At 45.5% G+C, this 23863-nt stretch overlaps 1 protein-coding gene across 1 annotated transcript in view; it reads right to left on the bottom strand.

Annotated features, from left to right (window-relative positions):
* ARMH1 (armadillo like helical domain containing 1) overlaps positions 1 to 23863 on the bottom strand; it is a 62417-nt gene that overhangs the window by 17114 nt on the left and 21440 nt on the right. The window contains exons 4-7 of the mRNA XM_086385076.1: positions 20923 to 20991; positions 19121 to 19287; positions 17753 to 17949; positions 14989 to 15073 (exon numbers count right to left, since the gene is read on the bottom strand). Of these exons, the coding sequence (XP_086241202.1) occupies positions 14989 to 15073; positions 17753 to 17949; positions 19121 to 19287; positions 20923 to 20991 (518 nt within the window). The remainder of the gene's footprint in view (positions 1 to 14988; positions 15074 to 17752; positions 17950 to 19120; positions 19288 to 20922; positions 20992 to 23863) is intronic.

Raw genomic sequence — 23863 nt, 5'->3', positions numbered from 1 at the left:
AGTGGGGTGCCATGGCCTTCTCCTATACAGTGGCCATAGGACTGGAAAAGGTCAGTTTTCATTCCAATCCCAAAGAAAGGCAATGCCAAAGAATGTTCAAACTACTGCACAATTGCACTCATCTCACACGCTAGCAAAGTAATGCTCAAAATTCCCCAGGCCAGGCTTCAACAGTACATGAACAATGAACTTACAGATGTTCAAGCTGGATTTAGAAAAGGCAGAGGAACCAGAAATCAAATTGCCAACATCTATTGGATCATCAAAAAAGCAAGAGAGTTCCTGAAGACATCTATTTGTGCTTTATTGACTGCCAAAGCCTTTGACTGTGTAGATCAAAACAAACTGTGGAAAATTCTTAAAGAGATGAGAATACCAGACCACCTGACCTGCCTCTTGAGAAATCTGTATGCAGGTCAGGAAGCAACAGTTAGAACTGGACAAGGAACAACAGACTGGTTCCAAATTGGGAAAGGAGTATGTCAAGGCTGTATATTGTCACCCTGCTTATTTAACTTATATGGAGAGTACATCATGAGAAACGCTGGGCTGGATGAAGCACAAGCTGGAATCAAGATTGCCGGGAGAAATAGCAATAACCTCAGATATGCAGATGACACCACCATTATGCAGAAAGTGAAGAATAACTAAAGAGCCTTCTGATGAAAGTGAAAGATGAGAGTGAAAAAGTTGGCTTAAAAGTCAACATTTAGAAAACTAAGATCATGGCATCTGGTCCCATTGCTTCCTGGCAAATAGTGGGGAAACAATGCAAACAGTGAGAGACTTTATTTTGGGAGGCTCCAAAATCACTGCAGATGGTGACTGCAGCCATGAAGTTAAAAGATGTTTGCTCCTTGGAAGAAAAGTTATGACCAACCTAGACAGCATATTAAAAAGCAGAGACATTACTTTGCCAACAAAGGTCTGTCTAGTCAAAGCTATGGTTTTTCCAGTAGTCATGTCTGGATGTGAGAGTTGGACTACAAAGAAAGCTGAGTGCCAAAGAATTGATGCTTTTGAACTGTGGTGTTGGAGAAGACTCCCTTGGACTGCAAGGAGATCCAAACAGTCCATCCTAAACGAAATCAGTTCTGAATATTCATTGGAATGACTGATCTATAGCTGAAACTCCAATACTTTGGCCATCTGATGGCAAGATCTGACTCACTGGAAAAGACCCTGATGCTTGGAAAGATTGAAGGTGGGAGAAGGGGACAACAGAGGATGAGATGGTTGGATGGCATCACCGACTCAATGGCCAAGAGTTTGAGTAAACTCCAGGAGTTGGTGATGGACAGGGAGGCCTGGCATGCTGCAGTCCATGGGGTTGCAGAGAGTTGGACACAACTGAGCAACTGAACTGAACTGAATTGACAGAGCAAATTCCTAGGCAGGTTGAGAAGTCCAGGGTCCCCGAGGAGGAGAAAAGGGTCTGGGGCTCTCAAGGAGGAGATAGGGCTCTGGAATTCTCAAGGAGGAGGAAAGGACAGATGTTTTTTCCTATATTCCTTAGTAAGGATTATATAACAATAATGAATCCTGCTTGAGGACATGTTTCTCCTTCCGGAAAACCTTCTGACTAATCCTGTTATCTTAAAATGTATATTATGGGAGTGGGTCTAGTAAGGTCTTTACAACCTTGAGACAGTCTTTTGCTTTATTGTTATTACCAATTAAAAAGTATATAATTTTGTTGCTAAGACTAGGGATTGGGGCACTCTCCATCCCCTTCTGATGTCTGTGTCAGAAGCTTTGTCTGTCCCTTTCTCACTTTAATAAAACTCTGCTACACAAAAGCTCTTGAGTGATTAAGCCTGGTCCCTGGTCCCAAAGTGAAATCTTCTTCTTTGGAGACCACAAATCTGACACCATTTACTGTAAATCATCATCTTGGGCACTCATCTGGGATCTTCAGAACAAGGTAAGAACACTCAGAGCTCTAGACTCTCTGCTTTCTCAGTATACACGTTTTCTGCTTTACTTTACTAACTCTACAGGGTGCCTGTGTGAATGAATGCATGCCCTGCTTGAAGCAAGTGATGAGCCCTGCTCTGCAGTTTTGCGGTGCCTCGTAATGACCAAAGGCAGCCCCAGAAAGGAGAACCCTGTCGGGGGATTAATCTGACCTGCCAATGTCAAGAGACACCCAAGGTCCCTGTGAGGGGAGCGACCAGAAATGGGTGAAGCGTGTGGACTGAACTTTCCTTTCTTGGTCACCTTTTCCTGGTCTCTTTGACCATTTCGTAATTGCTTGGGGAACTAGAACTGCTAACCTAATCTGTCGGATTAGGACTTTCAAGGGACTTGTGATCCATGCCGTTACTATGTACTTTTACCTAGACCCCGTGTATGGAAGCGCCAGCCTTGCTAGGAGCCAAAAATTACAAGAGTACATTTGGGAGTGAGGCCAAGCTCTAGCTCCAGGAATGTCTCTCAGGCTAGAGGTCTCTCTCTTGGCTGCCTGCCTCAGGGGCCAGAGACCTAAAAGTGAGTCTTTGTTAAGGCTGTGCCTCCGATCTATGTAGATAGAAGCACTGCTGGTGACCATAAGGTTTTTGAGGACACGGGTTGGGAATTGCAGGATCTGGTCAGATTGAAAGTGCAATGGGCCTCTTCCTTTGGTAGCACTAGCTCTTAGTGGACCGGAGGAGGCTCTTCAGTGGCTTTTGTCCCAACTCCTTAGATATTATTTCTGTGGAATCTGTGGGAATGAACTGGAAGGACTGACCCTAATAACTCAAGGACAAAAATAACTTTTTACTCACTGGCCAGCCCTTCACCATCTCTTTTGCTATCACTTGTACTGGTGTGGTGATGCTTGGAAGGAACATATTGGTTTTATGTTTGTACCGGTTTTATTGTGGTCAGGAATATACTCAGGGTCATGCACAGGCACTCAGGAGATGAATGTTTCCCCGAGCAGCCTTAGCTTGGGAGGCATTCTGGAAGGTTACTTTGATTGCACCCCAGGTGGCAACAGAGGTAAGCAAGGTTTTAGCGGTGAGGAACTGGACGTCAGTCAAGGATGCCATCAGGTCTACCCCTGGCGCATCTCCACCCCGTCTCGGTGGTAGAGCCAGGAGGGACAAGTGCGGTGCCTGCATTGGTAAGAGACAGACTAAGTCTGACCAGGGAAGGAAAGCTTCAGTGTAAAGTCTGTCCATTCCCCCATCTAGAGCAAGGAGGGATACCTCCAGTAGAAAGATGCACTGGTCGTTTTTTTTTCTCTCTTACAAATGGGAGCTAACAATTCCAGCCTCACTCCTTTGAACTGTATCTTGAAAAACTGGGACAAGTTTGATCCCCAGAGTTTAAAAAAGACATGCCTGATCTTCTGTGATACTGAATGGCCATGGTATCCATTGGAGGATGGTGAATGGTGGCCGGTTGGAGGGTCTCTTAATTATAATACTGTTTTACAATTAGACTTGTTCTGTAGAAAACAAGGGAAATGGATAGAGGTAGCATATATGTTGCCATTTTCTCTCTGCGAGACATGGCGGACTTATGTCCTAAGGGTATAGATTTGGATATGAAACCTTCAGCTCCCTCTAGTCCTCCTACTTTGCCCCCATACCCGGGGCTCCAAACTGAGCAAACTGAAAGTCAGGGAACACACCCAGGAAGGGTTGTCTTGGTCTCAGTAAAAGCCCAAACTGAGATTCAGACCGCCCATTTAGAGTTCCAAACAACCCCAAGGGCCTCACCAGCAACCTATAGTGTATCTGAGCAGAGAATTAGATGTAGTGTCACCTGGGTGGCCACTCTAAGTATAATCGTGGCAACTGCTTTATTAACACTCGAAGCTCTCAAAATAATCAATGGGTGAAATCTTACTGTACTGACTTCTCATGATGTGAGTGGAATCTTTAACTCTAAGATTAATACTTGGATGACAGATAGTAGGCTTCTTAAATATCAGTCATTGTTGTTAGAAGGACCAATAACTAAGCTCAAAGTTTGTGGAAATTTAAATCCTGCCACTTTCCTTCCTGAGAAAGAAAATGAAACACCTGATCATGATTGTTCCCAGTTTCTAACTTTAAACTATGCAGCTCAGGAAGATCTAATGGATACCCCATTAGACAATCCTGACATGGAAATATTTACAGATGGCAGTTCTTTTGTTCGGCATGGGAAGTGTAAAGCAGGTTATGCCGTGGTGATGGCTGAACAGGTTTTAGAAGCAAAATCTCTCACCCAGGAAATGAGTGCTCAGCTAGTGGAGCTTGTAGCTCTGACCTGAGCTCTAGGGTTAAGCAAAGGGCAGCAAGTAAATATCTACACTGATTCTAAGAATGCTTATTTGACTTTAAGGGCTCATGCTGCAATATGGAAAGAAAGACAGTTTAAAATGGCAACAGGAGAATCTGTTAAGCATTTCAGAGAGATTGAGAGACTTTTAACTGTATGTATTGTTCTAAAGAAGTAGCTGTTATCCATTGCAAAGGGCACAGCAGGGATGGGAGTAAAGTAGCCTAAGGTAATCAGCTGGCTGACTGTCAAGCCAGGAAGGTGGTGCTTTGTGAAACCCCTTCACTGCAGATGCCTTTGATCTGAACAGGTCCTGTGGAACAGGAAAAACCACCATATACTAAGGAAGAATTAAAAAGATATGAGAAAAGAGGAGCAAAGATTACCAATAAAGGATGGTTACAGTCCGAGGATGGATGATTAATAATTCCTGAAAATGCTCAATGGAAAATTCTTAAGGGTTTATACCAGAGTTTTCATTTAGGTATTGAGAGTACTTACCAGATGGCTTCTCGTTTGTTTGAAGGTAGAAGTGTAATGAAAACTTTAAAGAACATTATCAAAAGATGTGAGGTGTGTCAGAAAAATAACTCAAACACTGAAAAGCTAGCAAAATCTGGGTTACAACGAAGTGGAAATATCCTGGAGAGGACTGGGAAATTGGTTTTACTCAAACGCCAAAAGCTAATGGGTATTCTTGCTTACAGGTTTGGGTGGATTCTTGCTTACTGGATGGATCGAGGCTTTTTCCTGTCATAGTGAACAGGCTAAGGAGGTTATAAGAATTTTAATCCATGAAATTATTTCCAGGTTTGGCCTGCCACAGAGCCTTCAGAGTGACAGTGGCTCAGCCTTTAAAGCTGCTGTAACTCAGGGGGTGTCAAAAGCTCTAGGAATAGAATATTACTTACACTGTTTCTGGAGACCCCAATCCTCAGGAAAGGTTGAAAAAGCTAATGACATTATTAAGAGACATCTGCGCAAATTAACTCAAGAGATGCAGGACAATTGGTTTAAAGCTCTACCCATAGCTTTAATGAGGGCTTGAACTGCTCCCCCAAAGGAGGAACTGTCCCCCTTTGAATGTATTTGAATGTAAGGGTCTTCTTATGCACAGACATTGTTATAGACCCTGAAGCCTTGGAATTAGCTAATTATGTAACTCAGCTCTCAGCATTTCAACAGGCATTAACGGAACTCTGGGAGGTGACTCCTGACCCAGCCTCTGAGTCAAGCCAGCCTCTCTTTGAGCCAGGAACTGAGGCCCTGATAAAAACATTGAGATTTGGGGGCCAATCCCTTGAGCCCCTCTGGGAAGGCCCTTGCCAGGTTATTCTTTCTTTTCCCACAGCAGTCAAAGTGCCAGGAATTGATTTGTGGGTACATCACACTCAAGTTAAGAGGTGGCACCCTGACCAGAACTAAGTGATGTCATTTTATGTCTTTACTTGCTATGCTCTGGCTTTGTACTTTTCAAATGGGCCTGATAATCTATGTCAGCCTGCTTCTGCTGACTGCAAAAATCCTGGGTCTGCCGTTTGATCCTCAAGACAATGACTTCCTGTCCTGGGCTTACTCCTATGCTGCATTCCACAATCGGTCTAACTGCTGGGTCTGCAGACCACTCGCCTCTTCATCAGTGGAAGGCTTCCTGTGGTGGGTTTCTCCACTTCAAGGAAAGGACTTCTTCAACTCTGCGAATACCTTCACCAACAACAATCATATGTGATGCCTCTTCTTGATCTGATGACATCTAACAATCCTAAGAGGGACTGGTTTAACATATTGTACCTTAACTATGGACATAATGTGACTTTTAATTTTGATTAAGTTTTAACTTGGCTTAATGACCGTTTTGCCTTATATCTGTAACTGTAAAACAGGGTTTGTTTCTAACTGTCTGAAAGCTTTTAAGTTACAAATGGTTATCCAGGCTCCTATGAGTGCCACGGCCACCTCCAACTATTACTTGGGGATCCTGGATCAGAGACTCTTAATATGAGGGTTAGAAGAATATGTTGCCTTAACAATTTAGGGATGGAAGGAAGTAGTTATGGAATGAAATGATGCTCCTTTCCCTTGGCAACATAATTCTCCTAAAAGAAAAGGGGGGAATGAGAGAGTCAATTCCTAGGCAGGTTGAGAAGAAGTCCAGGGTCCCCGAGGAGGAGAAAGGGGTCTGGGGCTCTCAAGGAGGAGATAGGGGTCTGGAATTCTCAAGGAGGAGGAGAGGACAAATGTTTTTTCCTACATTCCTTAGTAAGGAGTATATAATAATAATGTATCCTGCTTGAGGACACGTTTCTCCTTCTGGAAAACTTTCTGACTAATCCTGTTATCTTAAAATATATATTATGGGAGTGGGTCTAGTAAGGTCTTTACAACCTTGAGGCAGTCTTTTGCTTTATTGTAATAACCAATTAAAAAGTATATAATTTTGTTGCTAAGACTAGGGATTGGGGCACTCTCCATCCCCTTCTGATGTCTACATCAGAAGCTTTGTCTGTCCCTTTCTCACTTTAATAAAACTCTACTACACAAAACCTCTTGAGTGATCAATCCTGGTCCCTGGTCCCAAAGCGAAATTTTCTTCTTTGGTGATCACAAATCTGACACCATTCACCATAAGCTATCAACAGGATGGTGGGTTAGCCTAGGTGATCACAGTGGGAACAGAGAAGGTAAGTGGAGGCAGAGCCTTGAGGACTTGACAAGGATGGAATGGGTGGGAGGTGAGAGAAAGTCGGTCATCTGGTATCAGTCCTATACTTTTTCTTGAGCAATTGGGTTGGTGGTGGTAGCTTTTACTGAAAATAGGAGAAAGAACAAGTTTGGGGAAGAAAATAAGACAGGAGGGAAGGGGGCAGGGCACAACTTTTAAAGAATGACATGGGTGTTGAGAAAAACAGGATAGGACAAAAACTGGTTACACCCTACTAGGCCCAAGATGGTGAAACATTCAACTTCCAGTAGACTTTGAGCTTCATTATACACTCATTGTAATACATTCAGTTCAGTTCAGTTCAGTTCAGTCCCTCGGTCGTATCCGACTCTTTGCGATCCCATGAACTGCAGCACGCCAGGCCTTCCTGTCCATCACCAACTCCCAGAGTTCACTCAAACTCACATCCATCCAGTCGGTGATGCCATCCAGCCATCTCATCCTCTGTCATCCCCTTCTCCTCCTGCCCCCATTCCCTCCCAGCACCAGAGTCTTTTCCAATGAGTCAGCTCTTCGCATGAGGTGGCTAAAGTATTGGAGTTTCAGCTTTAGCATCATTCCTTCCAAAGAACACCTAGGACTGATCTCCTTTAGAATGGACTGGTTGGATCTCCTTGCAGTCCAAGGGACTCTCGAGAGTCTTCTCCAACACCACAGTTCGAAAGCATCAATTCTTCGGTGCTCAGCCTTCTTCACAGTCCAACTCTCACATCCATACATGACCACTGGAAAAACCATAGGCTTGACTAGACGGACCTTTGTTGGCAAAGTAATGTCTCTCTGCTTTTCAACATGCTATCTAGGTTGGCCATAACTTTCCTTCCAAGGAGTAAGAGTCTTTTAATTTCATGGCTGCAGTCACCATCTGCAGTGATTTTGGAGCCCAGAAAAATAAAGTCTGACACTGTTTCCACTGTTTCTCCATCTATTTCCTGCCGGGAGCCGGCATATTGCATGTTGAGTGCAGCACTTTCCACAGCATCGTCTTTCAGGATCGCCGGTGGCCAGTGTGAGGAACTCCGCCCATGGCAGGGGTCATGGGGAGGGAGGCTCGGCATGCGCGGGGGCGGGATCGAGCTTCAGGAGTCCCCCTGGAAATTCTCGAGCACATACCCCTGGGACCAGGGTCTGCCTACTTTCTGCTTTGGGCTTTCGCCTGCACCTCTGACTTTACGGGGGGCTGTCCCCCGCTGCCTCTCTCTGAAAAAAGAGTTGGCTTGCAGTTCCGGTTGATAATTCCTGGGTGTGACAGTGTTTAACCTGCAAGCTCCTTTGGAAGTCCTCTAGCCTGCCTGAATAGGTTTTTCCGGCCGCATGTGATTGTTCAGAGCCTCCCAACTGTGAGAGGCAGGAGATGTTCTAAACTGTCTAAACACAGATTCTTTTGAGTAGTTGGAAGATTGATTGGAAATTGTATTGGTGAAGGGATTTTCACTTGTTGGGCCAATGTTTGCTGCTGAGTTTCCGTGTCCCTTGCCTGCTGTGTCCCTGGCAGTGTATTGATTGATATAATTGGTGTAAGTAGTGGCTTTAATGTTTGTAACCTGGGACCCTTGAGTTGATTCTTTTTCTTGTTATAGCCCACCACACCTTTGCGCTGTGGGAATGCAACTTTGTCTAATGCTTTTGGAGGGTGGCTCCTGACCAATCACCTTTAGAGAGAGATAAGTTTTCTGAAGAAAAGGTCTTGGAATGTTGACAGGCCTCCGGGCCAGAGGATGATGCAGATCACCTAAGCTTTTGCATATGATGGGTTTGCGGGCAGAGGGCCTGGCTTGCTGCCTGACTCTATCCCTTCCCCCATTATCCTCTATGCATAGCTTGGGGTATAAAAACTACTTTGGAAAATAAAGTGCGGGCCTTGTTCGCCGAAACTTGGTCTCACCATGTCATTCTTTCTCTTACCTTCTGGCTGAATTATTCAGCCTCTTTTCTACACTGAATTTCCTCACTGAGCTATCCTTATTTCAGCCTCTTTTCTCCACTGAATTTCCTCACTGAGCTATCCTCATTCTAGTACTCTTTATATCCTTAATTAACGTTTAATTAAGCAGTTGTTTCCTGATCTTCGCCTACGCCGTCTCTCCTTCGAATACCCTGGATCAGCCGGGGCTGGTCCCCGGCAATTTCCCATGAAGTGATGGGACTAGATGCCATGATCTTCGTTTTCTGAGTGTTGAGCTTTAAGCCAACTTTTTCACTCTCCACTTTTGCTTTCATCAAGAGGCTTTTTAGTTCCTCTTCACTTTCTGCCATCAGAGTGGTGTAATCTGCATATCTGAGGTTATCGAGATTTCTCCTGGCAATCTTGATTCCAGCTTGTGCTTCTTCCAGCCCAGCGTTTCTCATGATGTACTCTCCATATAAGTTAAATAAGCAGGGTGACAATATACAGCCTTGATGTACTCCTTTTCCTATTTGGAACCAGTCTGTTGTTCCATGTCCAGTTCTAACTGTTGCTTCCTGACCTTGCATATAGGTTTCTCAAGAGGCAGGTCAGGTGGTCTGGTATTCCCATCTCTTTCAGAGTTTTCCACAGTTTATTGTGATCCACACAGTCAAAGGCTTTGGCATAGTCAATAAAGCAGATTTTGAAATAGATGTTTTTCTGGAACTCTCTTGCTTTTTCCATGATCCAGTAGATGTTGGCAATTTGATCTCTGGTTCCTCTGCCTTTTCTAAAACCAACTTGAACATCTGGAAGTTCACGATTCACATATTGCTGAAGCCTGGCTTGGAGAATTTTGAGCATTACTTTGCTAGCACGTGAGATGAGTGCAATTGTGCGGTAGTTTGAGCATTCTTTGGCATTGCCTTTCTTTGGGATTGGAATGACCTCTTCCCGTCCTGTGGCCACTGCTGAGTTTTCCAAATTTGCTGGCATATTGAGTGCAGCACTTTCACAGCATCATCTTTCAGGATTTGGAATAGCTCAACTGGAATTCCATCACCTCCACTAGCTTTGTTCATAGTGATGCTTCCTAAGGCCCACTTGACTTCACATTCCAGGATGTCTGGCTCTAGGTCAGTGATCACACCATCGTGATTATCTTGGTCATGAAGATCTTTTTTGTACAGTTCTTCTGTGTATTCTTGCCACCTCTTCTTAATATCTTATGCTTCTGTTAGGTCCATGCCATTTCTGTCCTTTGTAATACATTAGCATATGCTAAATAATACACCCACAGGCCCCATGATAGCTCCAAGGCTGACCCTAAAAGGTCAAAAAATGGGTGGTGGCCCAATTGCTAGAAATCCTTACTCCTTCCCTCAAATAAATAATCCTCCCACTTAAGAGCCTATGAAATGACCCAGCCCATAAAAACTAACCCCTCCTGCACCCAAGGGAGGCTCAAACTTTCTGAGTCTGACTGTATTTTGCCTATGGAAATCAAATCCTGCTTTCACTTTACTTTGACTCACTCTTGAATTTTTTCCTGACTCTCACTTGGTGGCCTGTCCCAGGGATTCTCCAGAGACCTAGGATATGATCATTCTCTTGTTCTCCTACAACAAAAATCAAGAGTTCTGTTTTGGCTATACATTTCAGATGTTATTAGACATTCATGGAGATTTCAGGGGAGAGATCAAGGCCAGAGGTACAGACTTGGTAGCTGAATACATAACACATACATGTGGTGTGTAAAGCCATGGGACTAGACAAAAATCACTTTGCTGACAAAGGTCCATCTAGTCAAAGCTAGGTTTTTCCAGTAGTCACATATGGGTGTGAGAGTTGGACCATAAAGATGGCTGAGCAACCAAAGAATTGATGCTTTCAAACTGTTGTGCTAGAGAAGACTCTTGAGAGTCCCTTGGACAGCAAGGAGATCAAACCAGTCAATCCTAAAGGAAATCAACCCTGAATATTCATTGGCAGGACTGATACTGAAGCTGAAACTCTAATATTTTGGCCATGTGATGTGAAGACCTGACTCACTGGAAAAGAACTTGATGCTGGGAAAGACTGAGGGCAGGAGGAGAAGGGGGCAACAGAGGATGAGATGGTTGGATGGCATCATTGACTCAATGAATATGAGTTTGGGCAATTTCTGGGAGATAGTGAAGGACAGGGAAGCCTGGCATGCTGCAGTCCATGGGGTCGCAAAGAGTCGGACATGACTGAGAGATTGAACAACAACAAGCAAAATCACACAGGGAGAAGGTGTTGCTATAGAGGTGGGACATAGGCTGACCCAACAGTCTAGTAAGAGAAATAGTAAAAACCAGCAAAGGAGACTTGGTGAAACCAGACTGCAGGAGGAAAAATCAATATTGTATCACAGAAGCTGAGAGAAGAGAGTGAGTTGTTTTTTGACCAACTGGGTCAAAAGCAACTGTGAGATCATGTAGGAAGCAAATGGAAAAATGGAGCTGGAGGGGAACTTGAAGTCAAGGAACTTGGAACTGTGCATTCCTAAACAGGATAAATTAATCTTATTTGGGGGGGTGGGTTATGTCTTTCACATATTGTTTAATCCATAGGTTAGCAAGGAGGGACTCATTTTGAAGATGGGTGATATGCAGCCTATTTTAAAAAATATTTTAAAAATTTACCAGCTTTATTGAGGAATAATTGCCATCTACAGAGCATGTCTACATGTGAATGGAGATGAACTGCCAGAGAAAAAGGGAGGGGGCAGCTTCAGAAGAGAAGACTGAGGGAATGTGCTTCAGAGAACAAGCAGAAGAAGTGGGGGGCCTGTGATGGGAGCAGGGACAGTCAGCTGTACAGGGAAAGAGAAGAGAGAAGGTGGGTGGCCTGCCAGGCAGGTTGGTAGGCTTGGAGGTGGGAAGGTGGGGTTCTCAGTGTAAAAGGAGGTGAAGTCATCTCCTGGCCTCTCCATCGCAGACACCCATGGCAAAGGACAAGGGTCACCAGGCCCTCTGAGCCTCTTCACCTTCTGTTCTCAATGGGACTCTCCCTGAGAGCCCACTTCACCTGGAGCCTCCTCAGGGAAGGATGTCCTCCCCCTACCTCCACCGACCACCACACAGCACACAGGGCAGAGAGCACAGCCTCCATACCTTCCTCCTTCCAAACTATTCCTTTTTCTCCTCCAATACAAACAAAGGCAAACAAAACCCCAGGGCTTGGTATAGTACTTGGCACACCACAAATGTTCAGTCAATACTTGTTTTTTTTTTTAAAGAAGAAACCAACCCTACCCTTACAAAGGTTAGTCCCTTCAGCCATATCGTCTGTGTCCCCTGATGTTGCCGTCATCCTGGGGGCGCGGGTTGGTGGCGGGGAGTGCTCCACCTTGGCCATGCAATTTGGTGTCCTCAAACTCAGAGAAATTAATCTCTGGTCGTCCTATCCAGTCACTGCTGTTAGGGCCCCACCTAAGGCCCGTCAGACCTTCCCGCCCCCGCCCTTGGCGGAGTTGCTGTGGAAACTGAGAACTGTATGCCTGCCTGCTAAGTCGCTTAAGTCGTGTCGGACTCTTTGCGACCCCATGGACTGTAGCCCGCCAGGCTCCTCTGTCCGTGGGGATTCTCCAGGCAAGAATACTGGAATGGGTTGCCATTTCCTTCTCCAGAGAACTGTATTCTTGCCTTTAACTTCCGCTCCACCCATCTTGTGAAAGAGTTCCCCCTAGTGGACAATCAACACACATGCAAGCTCTGAATTCCCAGGGACACAAAGACTATTTTGAAAGCGCCTGGTAAAAAAAGGAAGAGTAATTCTTTAATTCAACAGACGTTTCTTGTACCCAGTTATGAGTCTGGCTTATCTGAAATTATTTTTAGGTGCACAGTTTTGCTGTTATCACACCAGCAGACATCAAACCAAGAAGGCAGTCCAAAGCTTCAGGCCCCTGCGGCCTCTGACAGAACAGGTTGTTAACTAATAAAAACAGAGGGACTCAAGATGGGGTCCAGTATGGGAAGAAGGTAGGCCAGTTCAGCTCTGGAGGGCTTTATTGGAAAAACTGAAGCTAAGCCATATTTTCCATAAATTTATTCAACAAACTTATAGTGTGTACCACCCTTTTTTTGTCAGGCCCTGAGCTGGAGAAAGATGAATCAGACCCCATCCCAGGCCTGAAGCTGCTCACTAATACAGTGTGCATGGGAGGACTCCTTCTCTCATCCACTCAGCAGACATGTACCCAGGACCTAACCTATGCTGGGGACTGTGCTGAGGGTATTAGGAGCAAGCAACACGAGCTACAAGAAAACTGTTCACTGTCTATGTAAAGGGCGGTATATTCTGGAGATAACTGCTCCAGGGGAGGGAGGTGCTGGAGGGGAGAGGGGTGAAAGGTGGGAAAAGGATGCAGGCTGACATTTGGATAGGGTTGAAGACAGGTCTGGAAAGGCCTCAGTGAAGAAAGCTTAAGCTGGGAAGTGATGGATGAGTGGGAGTGGTCACTTTGCCACATGGAGGGGGCGAGGGGAGGGAGGTCACAGAGCCACACAATCTAGTCTTCTCCAGGTTGTATGATTAAGTCTCCTGACATGATTCTACCGCCAGCTCACCCCCTTGCTCCAATGCCAGCTACAACTCTCTACTGGGCCTGACCTTGACCTAGGTGCCTCCACCACTCCACTCCCTCACCGGTGACTCCTCCCCAGCTAGGAGACTGCTCCAATTCCAACATGGCACTGCTAATCAACATAGGCTTCCATGTATCCCTGCAGGGGTCAAACAAATACAAAGTAGACAGTGCTGCTGAAGGCAAGATAAGACAGACATTCAATTTCAACACTGCTTCTGAAAAAATAATCTAGGCTGGAAGTGAACCCCAGGATCTCAGGTGCATACCTTAACTCCAGTGCCTGTATACTCTTTCTGCCCACCCCCAGGCTTCCTGGACCTGAGGGTTCAGCCTGTCCTCCTGGACACAGGTGGCCCTTCCTATCTGGCAGGCCTCCCTGTCCTGGCCTCCTTGGCTGGGCCACCTAGGTGGTCCCCAGTCATGTCCCTCCTCTCTCTTGCTGGGGCCTCTCTCCCCAGCTAGATCAGCACAGTCCATTTTGCTGTCTGAACAAAGGCCTTCCAGCTGGCCTCCAGCCTCTAGTCTCCCTGCAGTGCTGGCTCGCAATGCCATCTGGCATTCTAGGAACTCCACGATCTGGTCCTGGCCTACCTTCCTAGGTCTTCCTGGAGTGAGACCTCTACCAAACCTCCACCAAATGGCCTCCCTGCCATTCCCTAGACACATCTTGTACTTCCCCGTGTCTAGGCCTTGACACCAGGCTCCTTTCCAGAATGCTCTCCTCCTCTTTCTACCTTCCCTAATCTTCCCATCTCGAAGGCTCAGCTCAAATACCACCTTCTCAGAGAATCCCTCTTTGATCTCTCCTGTTGAAAACAGAATCTCCCTTTTCTGAACCATTGTAGGAGCAGGGAAGAAAAATAATATCCTATAAACACCTGCCATGTGCTACATTTTAAAAGCACAGGCTTTGGAGTCAGACAGCTCTGGTTTGAATCTGGTTAGCTGTATAAACGTGTGTAACAGCATCCTTCATCTCTCTGTGCTTCAGTGCTTTAGCTTGAAAAACATAAAAATGCCAACCCCCACCATTCATTCATTTGAACATTTGAATATCTAATATGTGCCAGAATCTATACTCTTGTGGTTATTTTGAGAATTAAATGGAATGATGCATGGAAAGTGGCTGGCGCATAGGCGACCCCAATAAATAAAAACCTATTAATACTACCATTATTCAATCTAGTTTCTTAGAAGAACAGTCCTCAGGGTGATTTCTATTGGAGGGGATGTGCCACATAAGTCCGGGAACCAGAGCCAGCCCTGGACCCAGGAAGATTTTAACAACTGCAAGAGCATGTGGCTGATTCCTAGTGCAGAACGTGACTGTCATTTTCTGCATAACTTGCCCATCATTACCAAGGTAGCACCTTCCGTCTGCAGAGGCTGTCTTGGACATTCAATAAGGCTCTTTGTGAATAGGAGAAAACGTCTCAGAGCCAGTCTGCCTAGTTCTCGTGGCCACCTTCGGCCATCTGGAGCAGACCCGCCCATCTCCCTTACCTTCATACTGGACTTCCAAGTGCATCGTGCAGAGCACCTTCAGCACGCAGTCCACGATGCTGGGGTGTGTGGTCCCGATGATTGACTGGCAAGACAGACAGGGGAACAAGGTGGTTACTCTTTCCATCTAGTCCAACTGAGAGAAGTGAAAAGCTGACTTCCAAACAGCCAGGCGGCCTGGCTGAATGGGGAGTTGGCAGGGACAGGCGAGCAGCAGTGAGTCACGGGGCCTTGGCCCCCACACTGAAGAGGTTCATTTCTTCTGGAGAGGAGGGGTGGAGATGGGCAGCCGGAAATCTCCCGAGACTCTGCCAAGGTTGCCACTGGACCGCCTGGCTCAGGAGGCACTCAGTGGAGGCTAGCCGGCCATTGCTAGAAGTGCAGACACCAGTTGGCCATCTGGGATGGGCACAGGCCCGAGAGAAGGGAACTCATCTAAGATCCTAAGTCTCTTCTTCAGCAAGACCTCACCCAATCAGGCAGCCCCCCGCCCCGTCTGCATCTTCCACCCCTGCCTGCGCATAGGGTTCCTGTGCTTCGGCGTTAAACATCCTCACACTCACCCAGCTTCAGTGCAACTGCCCTTCAACTCTGTCTCTTCTCACTACTGCTCGCTCCCTCTTTATACCTAAGCTTCCGAGGGGAAGCCACGTCTCTGTCCTCCATGTATCCTTTGACAGGAGGCTATAATTTTTGTTTTCCTGCCATTGAATAGTCCCCCAATTCACCAAAACCTTTCCTGCTGGGCCCAGGTCTGTTGTACCCATACAATCTCTCTACTGTATTTGAGCCAGCCGATCATGTCCTGCTTCTTGAAACTCCTTTCCATTCATTTTCATAGATCTGTGCTTTTCTGTTCTCCTTCTATGGCTTCTGGTTCTTTTTCAAAGAGGCAGCATGGTATATGGAGAGAATAAGGTCTTGAGGTAGAGCTGGATTTAATAGTCACTTAGTAAATATCTTCCATGTGAGGCCTTGAATAAGTCACTGAACATCCTTCTAAGGCTTGGTTCCACCACCCGTCAAGGGGATAATAGTCCTTGTCTCCATCAGCCATTGTGAAGACTGAAAGAGGCAGTGTAAGTAAAGCCCCGAGCACAGTGAAGGAGGCACTGAAAACATGGGAACTGGAAATAATAATGCTAATTAGATTTTTACTGGTCTTCTTCCTGAGCTCATCTCTCAAATGTTGGTGGTGTTCCTTCTCTTCTTACTTGGTACACTCTACCTGGGTGATCTTACTTACTTCTCCTCTTTCAGATACCACTTCTCCACTCAGAAACTCCAACAAAAGGCCATCTTCATTTCGAGTCTCTCTGGAGCCTCAGACTTTAATTTCCTGCTGTCCTGTGGGCGTCTCTACTAGATGTCCCCAGCAGTGATTCCTCAGTGCAGCTAGGAATCATCATTGCCTGGGGAAACTTAAAGGCCCCCTGAAAGCTGTCAGATTCTCTGGGAGCGGGGCTCAGGATTTAGTATTGTTTGCACAAGTGACCCATCTATATCTTTGCAACCAACTTGGCCTGCTGCTCACGTGGGCCCTTGGGAGCCATTGAGACCCATCAAGTTTATTGGGTAAAAACCTAACTCCTCCAAAAGCAAATCCATGTTTCCTGTTCTCTTGGTGGGATACAACTCACCCACAAAGTCCAAAACTGGTGTCTTCTTGATGGCCTTTCTTTTTTGTTTTAAGATTTTTTAAAAAATATGGACCATTTAAGAGCGATGGGTCTTCATGGATGTGGGGCTTTCTTTAGTTGTGGGCTACTTTCTTTATTTTGGGGCTACTCTTCATTGCGCTACTTGGGCTTCTCATTATGGTGGCTTGTTGCAGAGCTTGGGCTTTAGAGGGCACAGACTTCAGTAGCTGTGGCTGTCAGGCCCTAGAGTGCTGACTCAGTAGTTATAGTACATGGGCTTACTCTCCTCGAGGCATGTGGATTCCTCATGGCTGAGGGATTGAACCTATGGCCCCTGCATTGGCAAGCGGATTCTTAACCACTGAGCCACCAGGGAACTCCCTAAAGTCTTTATTGAATTTTCTATAATATTGTTTCTGTTTTATGTTTTGCTTTTCGGCCATGAGGCATGTGGGATCTTAGCTCACCAACTAGGGATCAAACCCCCACTCCTTGCATTGGAAGGTGAAGTCCCAACCACTGGACCACCAGAGAAGTCCCTCTTTGATCTTTTAGTTGTCTATGCGCCTGCAGCCCCTCCTGGAGCTGTACTGAGAGCTTTAGATGGTTCATCTCAAAACCTCTCTTGCAGACATGGTGTTCCCGCCTCACTAGGCATGGTGTCTTCATGTGGTCATCACCATGCCCCAAAGCTGACCTTTCTGTATGCCAGGGCACCCAGAGGAAGGCAGGAGCCAATGGAAGAAAGGCAGTGTTCCCATGCATTGGAGATCTGGCTCCTTTCTTCACTTACATGCAGCCTACAATGGCACCCTGCTTCTTTCCCTATCAAACTGACTCCTTTAATCTTTTCTACAGTCCTTCCATCATCCTTGTTGCTTGTCTCAACCACTTTTAAGTCTGCCAACATCTTTCTGATCCTTAAGTAAACAGGACAAATCAGTCTGCTGGGAGACACGAACTCTGCCCTGCTCTGGCCTTCTGGAAATAACGCTGATTGAACAGCAGACAGGCAGTGGGAGGTTGAGCTGTTTCTCATGCCTGTGTGGAGTGCAACTGTGGAAGGTAATTGTCAGATTACTGAGTTGGAATCAGAATCACTGGAGTGTGTGGTCTGGGCTTACCTGGGCAGTCCTGAGTGTCTGCAGGGCCAGCTGCTGAGCTTTCGGGGATGCACACGGCAGCAGAGCTATCAGACCTTTGTACACTTGATTCTGGTACTTGGGATTACCGTGGATCAAAGAATCCAACAGGACCTGCACTTCTTCCTGAGTCTCTTCTGACTTGGACTTTGCTAAAAATTCTGCTATGGATCGTACACCTGAGCAAAGGAGAGAGGAGATGCCAGGTGGGAAGGGGTTTATGAAAAGTATCCTCACTTGAGGTTATATAATATGAGATAATAGGATTAAGATCTATTTAACCAGTCCTGTTCAAAGCAACATCGAGGCTCTGTTCTCATGCTGCATCACTGTTTTTTTCATCTCATGGTTATGTATCCGGAGGATTTTGTTTCAACCTAGGCATGTTAGCTTGTCAAAATCTGTTTTCAAATTTAAAATGGCTCTGCAAAATGCACAAATAAAACTTGCCTGTTTGATGGTTGTATGATAACTAACACGTAGGTAGCAGTCAGCACTAGATGTTTTAACAAATTCTACTATATTTAGTCCTGGAAACTACACTGAGAGAGAGGTGTTAGTCCCATTTTATGAATAAATACACCAAGGCTCAGAAAGACATGAGAGAAGGGCAGTGAGGGATGCACCTTAGAGAGGGGTGCGTGGAGATGGCCTCTCCCGTGCATGTCTCAAGCAGAGTGCTTGGGGAACACCCTGAAGTGACTGGGTGACTTCCTCTCCTAACTGCCCTGGAAGCTCTCTGAGGATAAGGACTGTATTTTATTTAGCTTTGTATTCCCAGCACCTTAGAGTATGCATGCGTGCTCAGTTGCTTCAGTTGTGTCCAACTCTTTGCAACCCTATGGACTATAGCCCACAGGCTCCTCTGTCCATGGGATTCTCCAGGCAAGAATAATGAGTGGATTGCCATGCCCTTCTCCAAAGGATCTTCCCAACCCTGGGATTGAACCTGCATTTCCTGTATTGCAGGTGGATTTCTTATCATTGAGCCACCAGGGAAGCCCAATTTAGTGTATACCTAGCACCATATTTAACAATTTTAGTTCAATTTTATTTCTAGAATTATTCACAAATGACTCAATAACTCTTTGCTGAATGGATACATGAAAAAGGATATATTTGAAATGAAGTATTTCCAAAACTACCACGAAAAGATATGAGCAAATGATGAATCAGGAAAGTCATAAATCTAGGTCTTCTTGTGGTGAATATGGATGGGAGCTAAGTGAGTCCACTCTACAGAATGCTTCCTGTGCAGCCAGGTCCCTGGGGCATTTTCCTCTAGCAGTTCTGGGGGTCCCCAGGGAGATGGGGGTGGGGAGTGACACCCTCGTCCTACATGATACCCACCGTAGCTTTCACAGATGAGCTCCTTGTACTTCCTGCCGGAGTTTGCAATCACCTGAAGTAGCTTGATGGATTCCTTCTTGTCCTCCTCCTTGATCTTATTCAACGCGAGTATTTCCAAGAGTGTTAGGACCCCTCCAACCTCAAGAAACTCTATGAGGTATCGATTACTGTCCAGAGAAATAGAAAAGTAGAAATAAGACACTTGTCAAGTTCCTTGGCACTAACCTTTCTAAGGTTATGATGCTTTTGAACTATGGTGTTGGAGAAGACTCTTGAGAGTCCCTTGGACTGCAAGGAGATCCAACCAGTCCATCCTAAAGGAAATCAGTCCAGAATATTTATTGGAAGGACTGATGCTGAAGCTGAAACTCCAATACTTTGGCCACCTGATGTGAAGAACTGACTCTTTGGAAAAGACCCTGATGCCGGGAAAGATTGAAGGTAGGAGGAGAAGGGGACGACAGAGGATGAGATGGCTGGATGGCATCAGTGACTCGATGGACATGAGTTTGAGCAAGCTCTGAGATTTGGTGATGGACAGGGAAGCTTGGCATGCTGCAGTCCATGGGGTCGTAAAGAGTTGGACACGACTGAACCAAACTGAACCTTTCTAAGAGATCTCAAGGACCTTTCTTCATATAGTCCTCCTATCCAGGAAATTTTCATGGATAAAGTGATACAATAGTTAGGAAATTTCTTCCTGCCAGAAGGAAATGTGAAAGTCAAATACAATGGCCATTTCCTGTGCTTGACTTTCCAACATCTGTGTCTCTTCTTGAAAAAACACCTCAACTGTCCCTTGGGGAATCACCCCTTCACCACTCATAAGCCGTGTGGTTTTTGGAGGGTGAGCAGATGACTGAAGAGTATGTCATCCTGACTGTAGTAATTGATTTGGGGCCAGGTATAAGTTGGTGCAATGAGGCTCAGGATTTTCTTGGGAACCCTTGGGAAATACATGCTTTCTTTTTTTCACATGTTCTCTTAAAAAATTTTTTTGGGGGGTTGCACTTCATAGCATGTGAAATCCTAGTTCCCTGACCAGGGATCAAATCTGTGCCCCCTTGCATTGGAAGCATGGAGTTCTAACCACTGGACTACCAGGGAAGTCCTACATGCTCTATTTTTGATGTGACTGAGCTAGAAGGATGCAAGTCTGGAGCGTCTGAAGACCACGGCACATGGAGGTCTATGAATATAGAGGAGAACAGAGCTGAGAAATGAAGAAAAAGCAGGAGTGCCCAACTACTGATATTTTTTGGGTCCTTGGATCTAGTGAACCTGGAAATATGGATTTCCATCCTCTGGACATTTCAGTTAGGTGAGCTAATAATGTTTACATTTTCCTTGTCCAGTATGAGTTGAAAGTGAAAGTCGCTCAGTCATGTCCAGCTCTTTGTGACCCCATGGACTATATAGTCTGGGAATTCTCTAGGCCAGAATACTGGTAGCCTTTCCCTCCTCCAGGGGATATTCCCAACCCAGGGATCGAACCCAGGTCTCCCTCATTGCAGGCAGATTCTTTACCATCTGAGCCATCAGGGAAGCCCAGGTCCAGTATGAGTTAGTTTCCTGTAATTCACAACCAACAGGATGCTGACTAGCAAAGTATCAATGGAGCACATGAGATGGAGAAGCAACTAGGCCAGGACCACAGGTGCGACCACCTCTGGGTCCATTTTAAGGGCTACTAGATACCCACCGATAAAAGAAAGTCAAGGTCCCATGGGGTGGGAATGCCAAGGACACCGTGAGCCCGGTAGGCAACTGAGACTCCAGAATCTCTCTAGAACAGAACTCACCTGCTTACAGCTGATAAGAAGATGCCAATGGACCTGAGCAGCTTATCTAAAGGCGAACCAGTCATGTAGCTGTATGACAAGTTAAAGAGTGAATTTCAGGGTGGTTTTCCGTCCTGTGTCTGATCCCTGATACCACCTATGGCCTAGGATGACCAAGAGCTGAACTGCGTCCTTTATCTGAGAGGGACTACTAGGTTGAAGGGACAGGTGGATGAGGGGTGCTGGCAGGCGTGTTCATGGTTCTCCAGGAAGCTCTTCTGGGGCAGTTCAACCACCCTGGCCCTGATGGGCTCTCTAGAGAGTAAGAGGCTCTGATGAATAGAAGGTGCAGGAAGAATGCTGGGGGTCAATTTCACAATCCTCCCTATGCCATGACCATTGTACCCTTGGGTCTCAGCACAGTTCATTACTTTGTACCTCATTCTTGGACTTCTCTAAAAAATAATCAGCTTCATCATTAATTTTCAATTTTGCCTTGCTCAAAGCTTTATACTGGAAGTCACTATCTTTATGAAGAATTGTGTGTCTTCCTAATAAGAACAACAGGAGATGGTGGAAAAATTAAACTCTGATTTAAAAGAACCTCAGTACTTAATGTTATTTTTTAATGTGAGCTTTTGCAAAAAGCTTCAATGTAATAAAGCACCCAGAGCACGCATCAGCTTGGATGCAAGGTATGAAATCAAGCCACAACAGAAGAGGAACCAGTCAACAATTACTAGGCTCATAACACATCACGGGCTCTTAGAACACTTAAGAAATTAGCTGAAATTATTGCAGCTCATGGAGGATGACTGAGAGCTTCCAAGACTGATAAAGGCTAATGTAATGGGTTGGAGGTAATGGTGCTTTGTTGGGAAGGGAGGGTGCATGAGGCAAATTATCTCTGCTGCACCCTGGTTCCCAGGGTGCCAATAGAAGTAGAGACAGATTGGCTCATTAGGAAAGGCTCTTTACTGCAAAAACAGTGTTTGCTCTGGAGCCAGGCTCCCCTGCCTGTTGCCATTGTAGCTGGGGCCAGGCTACCAGCTCATCACCCTGCTTCCCTGAAACCCATGCCCCCATTCCTGCCCCATGCCTCCTCAGTGCGGGCTGACCAACTTTTGACACCTTCTTTTTCCTCTGTCCCAGGCTAGCCTTATTATCATAACCACTCACTATATGTATTTCTGGTCCATTATTTCCAGCAATTAGTTCCAGAAGTTTGCCACTTCTGCCAAGCTATCAGCAGGAGCTAGCAAGTGCTAAGCATTCATTGTGTGCCAGGCCCTGTGCGAACGGCTTTGCCTGCCTGGTCTCAGTTACCCTGCAGTGGATGCTATCAGTATTTCTACTTTCTTCACAAGGAGATAACCGCAGACAGGTTATCATGACCTGTCCAAGGTCCCCAAGTTCACTGATGGAACTGGTATTTGAACCTAGGCAGCCTAACTCAGAGTCTGAGTTCTTACTGTCAGGCCATCCTGCCAGACGGTCTCCTTAGATGGTGTTGGAAGTGGGACCGTGGCAGGGAGACCCTGAGGTAGAGTGGATGATGTCTGGATTTGGGGCCAGTGTCTATCTGTGTAGCTGTGCTGTGCTGTGCTTAGTCGCTCAGTCATGTCCAAGTCTTTGCAACCCCATGGACTGTAGCCCTCCAGGCTCCTCAGTCCATGGGGATTCTCCAGGCAAGAATACTGGAATGGGTTGCCATGCCCTCCCCATCTCTGTGCCTACTAGTAAATTATTCAACCTTTTCAAGGCTCATCCTTCTAATCTATAAAATGGGTCAGTACCAATCACCTATTAGGCTTGGTGTGAGGCTCAAATGAGATATTCGTATGGTACACAAAGTTCAGTGCTTAGAGCATAAAAAGACTCAATATATGGTAACTAATCATTTTTGCCATTATAATATATACATCCTTAGTTTTACTGATCAGTTCTGGAAGTTCAAGTTTAAAAAAGGGGTTTGAAGCTAAGGTGGAAGGAGGTGGCAGTCAATTTTATAAAACATGATGATGGTATATTGATTGGTTTTCCTTCAAATCCACCATAACTAGAGGGCTGGAGAGCACTGGGGTCGGGGTCACTGATTCAAAATACAGCATTTTGAAGAGACATTCAAAATGCTATGTGTCTTCAGCCAGTCTGTTTTCTCTGTTGTATGACAAGGCCACAAAAAGTTAGGAAATTATAAAGTTCAGGTGTAGAAACTGCATATACAACTATATATTAAAAGCGTGGTTCAGGAGTTCCCTGGTTGCCTTTTCAGTCTCTGGTCGGGAAATGAGACCCCACGAGCTGTGTAGTGTGACAAAACAAACAAACAAACACGTTGTTCATTCAATAAGCGTTGACTGAGTGTCGACTAAATGTCTGGTGCTCTGATTGATACTTAGGATATGGAGAAAAATGATACAATGCCTCAGTTAACCAGTGCAATGATTGAGGAAGAAAAGAAGAGGGCTGAAGAGAGAATTCTTGGAAACACTAACATTTAAGGGGTGGTAGAACTTCCAGATGTTCAAGCTGGATTTAGAAAAGGCAGAGGAACCAGAGATCAAGTTGCCAACATCCACTGGATCATCGAAAAAGCAAGAGAGTTCCAGAAAAACATCTACTTCTGCTTTATTGACTACGCCAAAGCCTTTGACTGTGTGGATCATAACAAACTGTGGAAAATTCTTAAAGAAATGGGTATACCAGACCACCTGACCTGCCTCCTGAGAAATCTGTATGCAGGTCAAGAAGCAACGGTTAGAACCAGACATGGAACAACAGACTGGTTCCAAATTGGGAGAAGAGTACATCAAGGCTGTATATTGTCACCCTGTTTATTTAACTTATATGAAGAATATATCATGCAAAATGCCAGGCTGGATGAAGCACAAGCTGGAGTCAAGATTGCCGTGAGAAATATCAATAACCTCAGATACGCAGATGACACCACCATTATGGC

The sequence above is a fragment of the Bos grunniens genome, chromosome 3 (assembly GCF_055505025.1).
Source record: "Bos grunniens cultivar Pamir isolate PY7600 chromosome 3, Bosgru_T2T1.0, whole genome shotgun sequence".
Lineage (NCBI taxonomy): Eukaryota > Metazoa > Chordata > Mammalia > Artiodactyla > Bovidae > Bos > Bos grunniens.
Note: the sequence above shows the minus strand (reverse complement) of the source record. Positions and strands in the feature narration are given on the sequence as shown.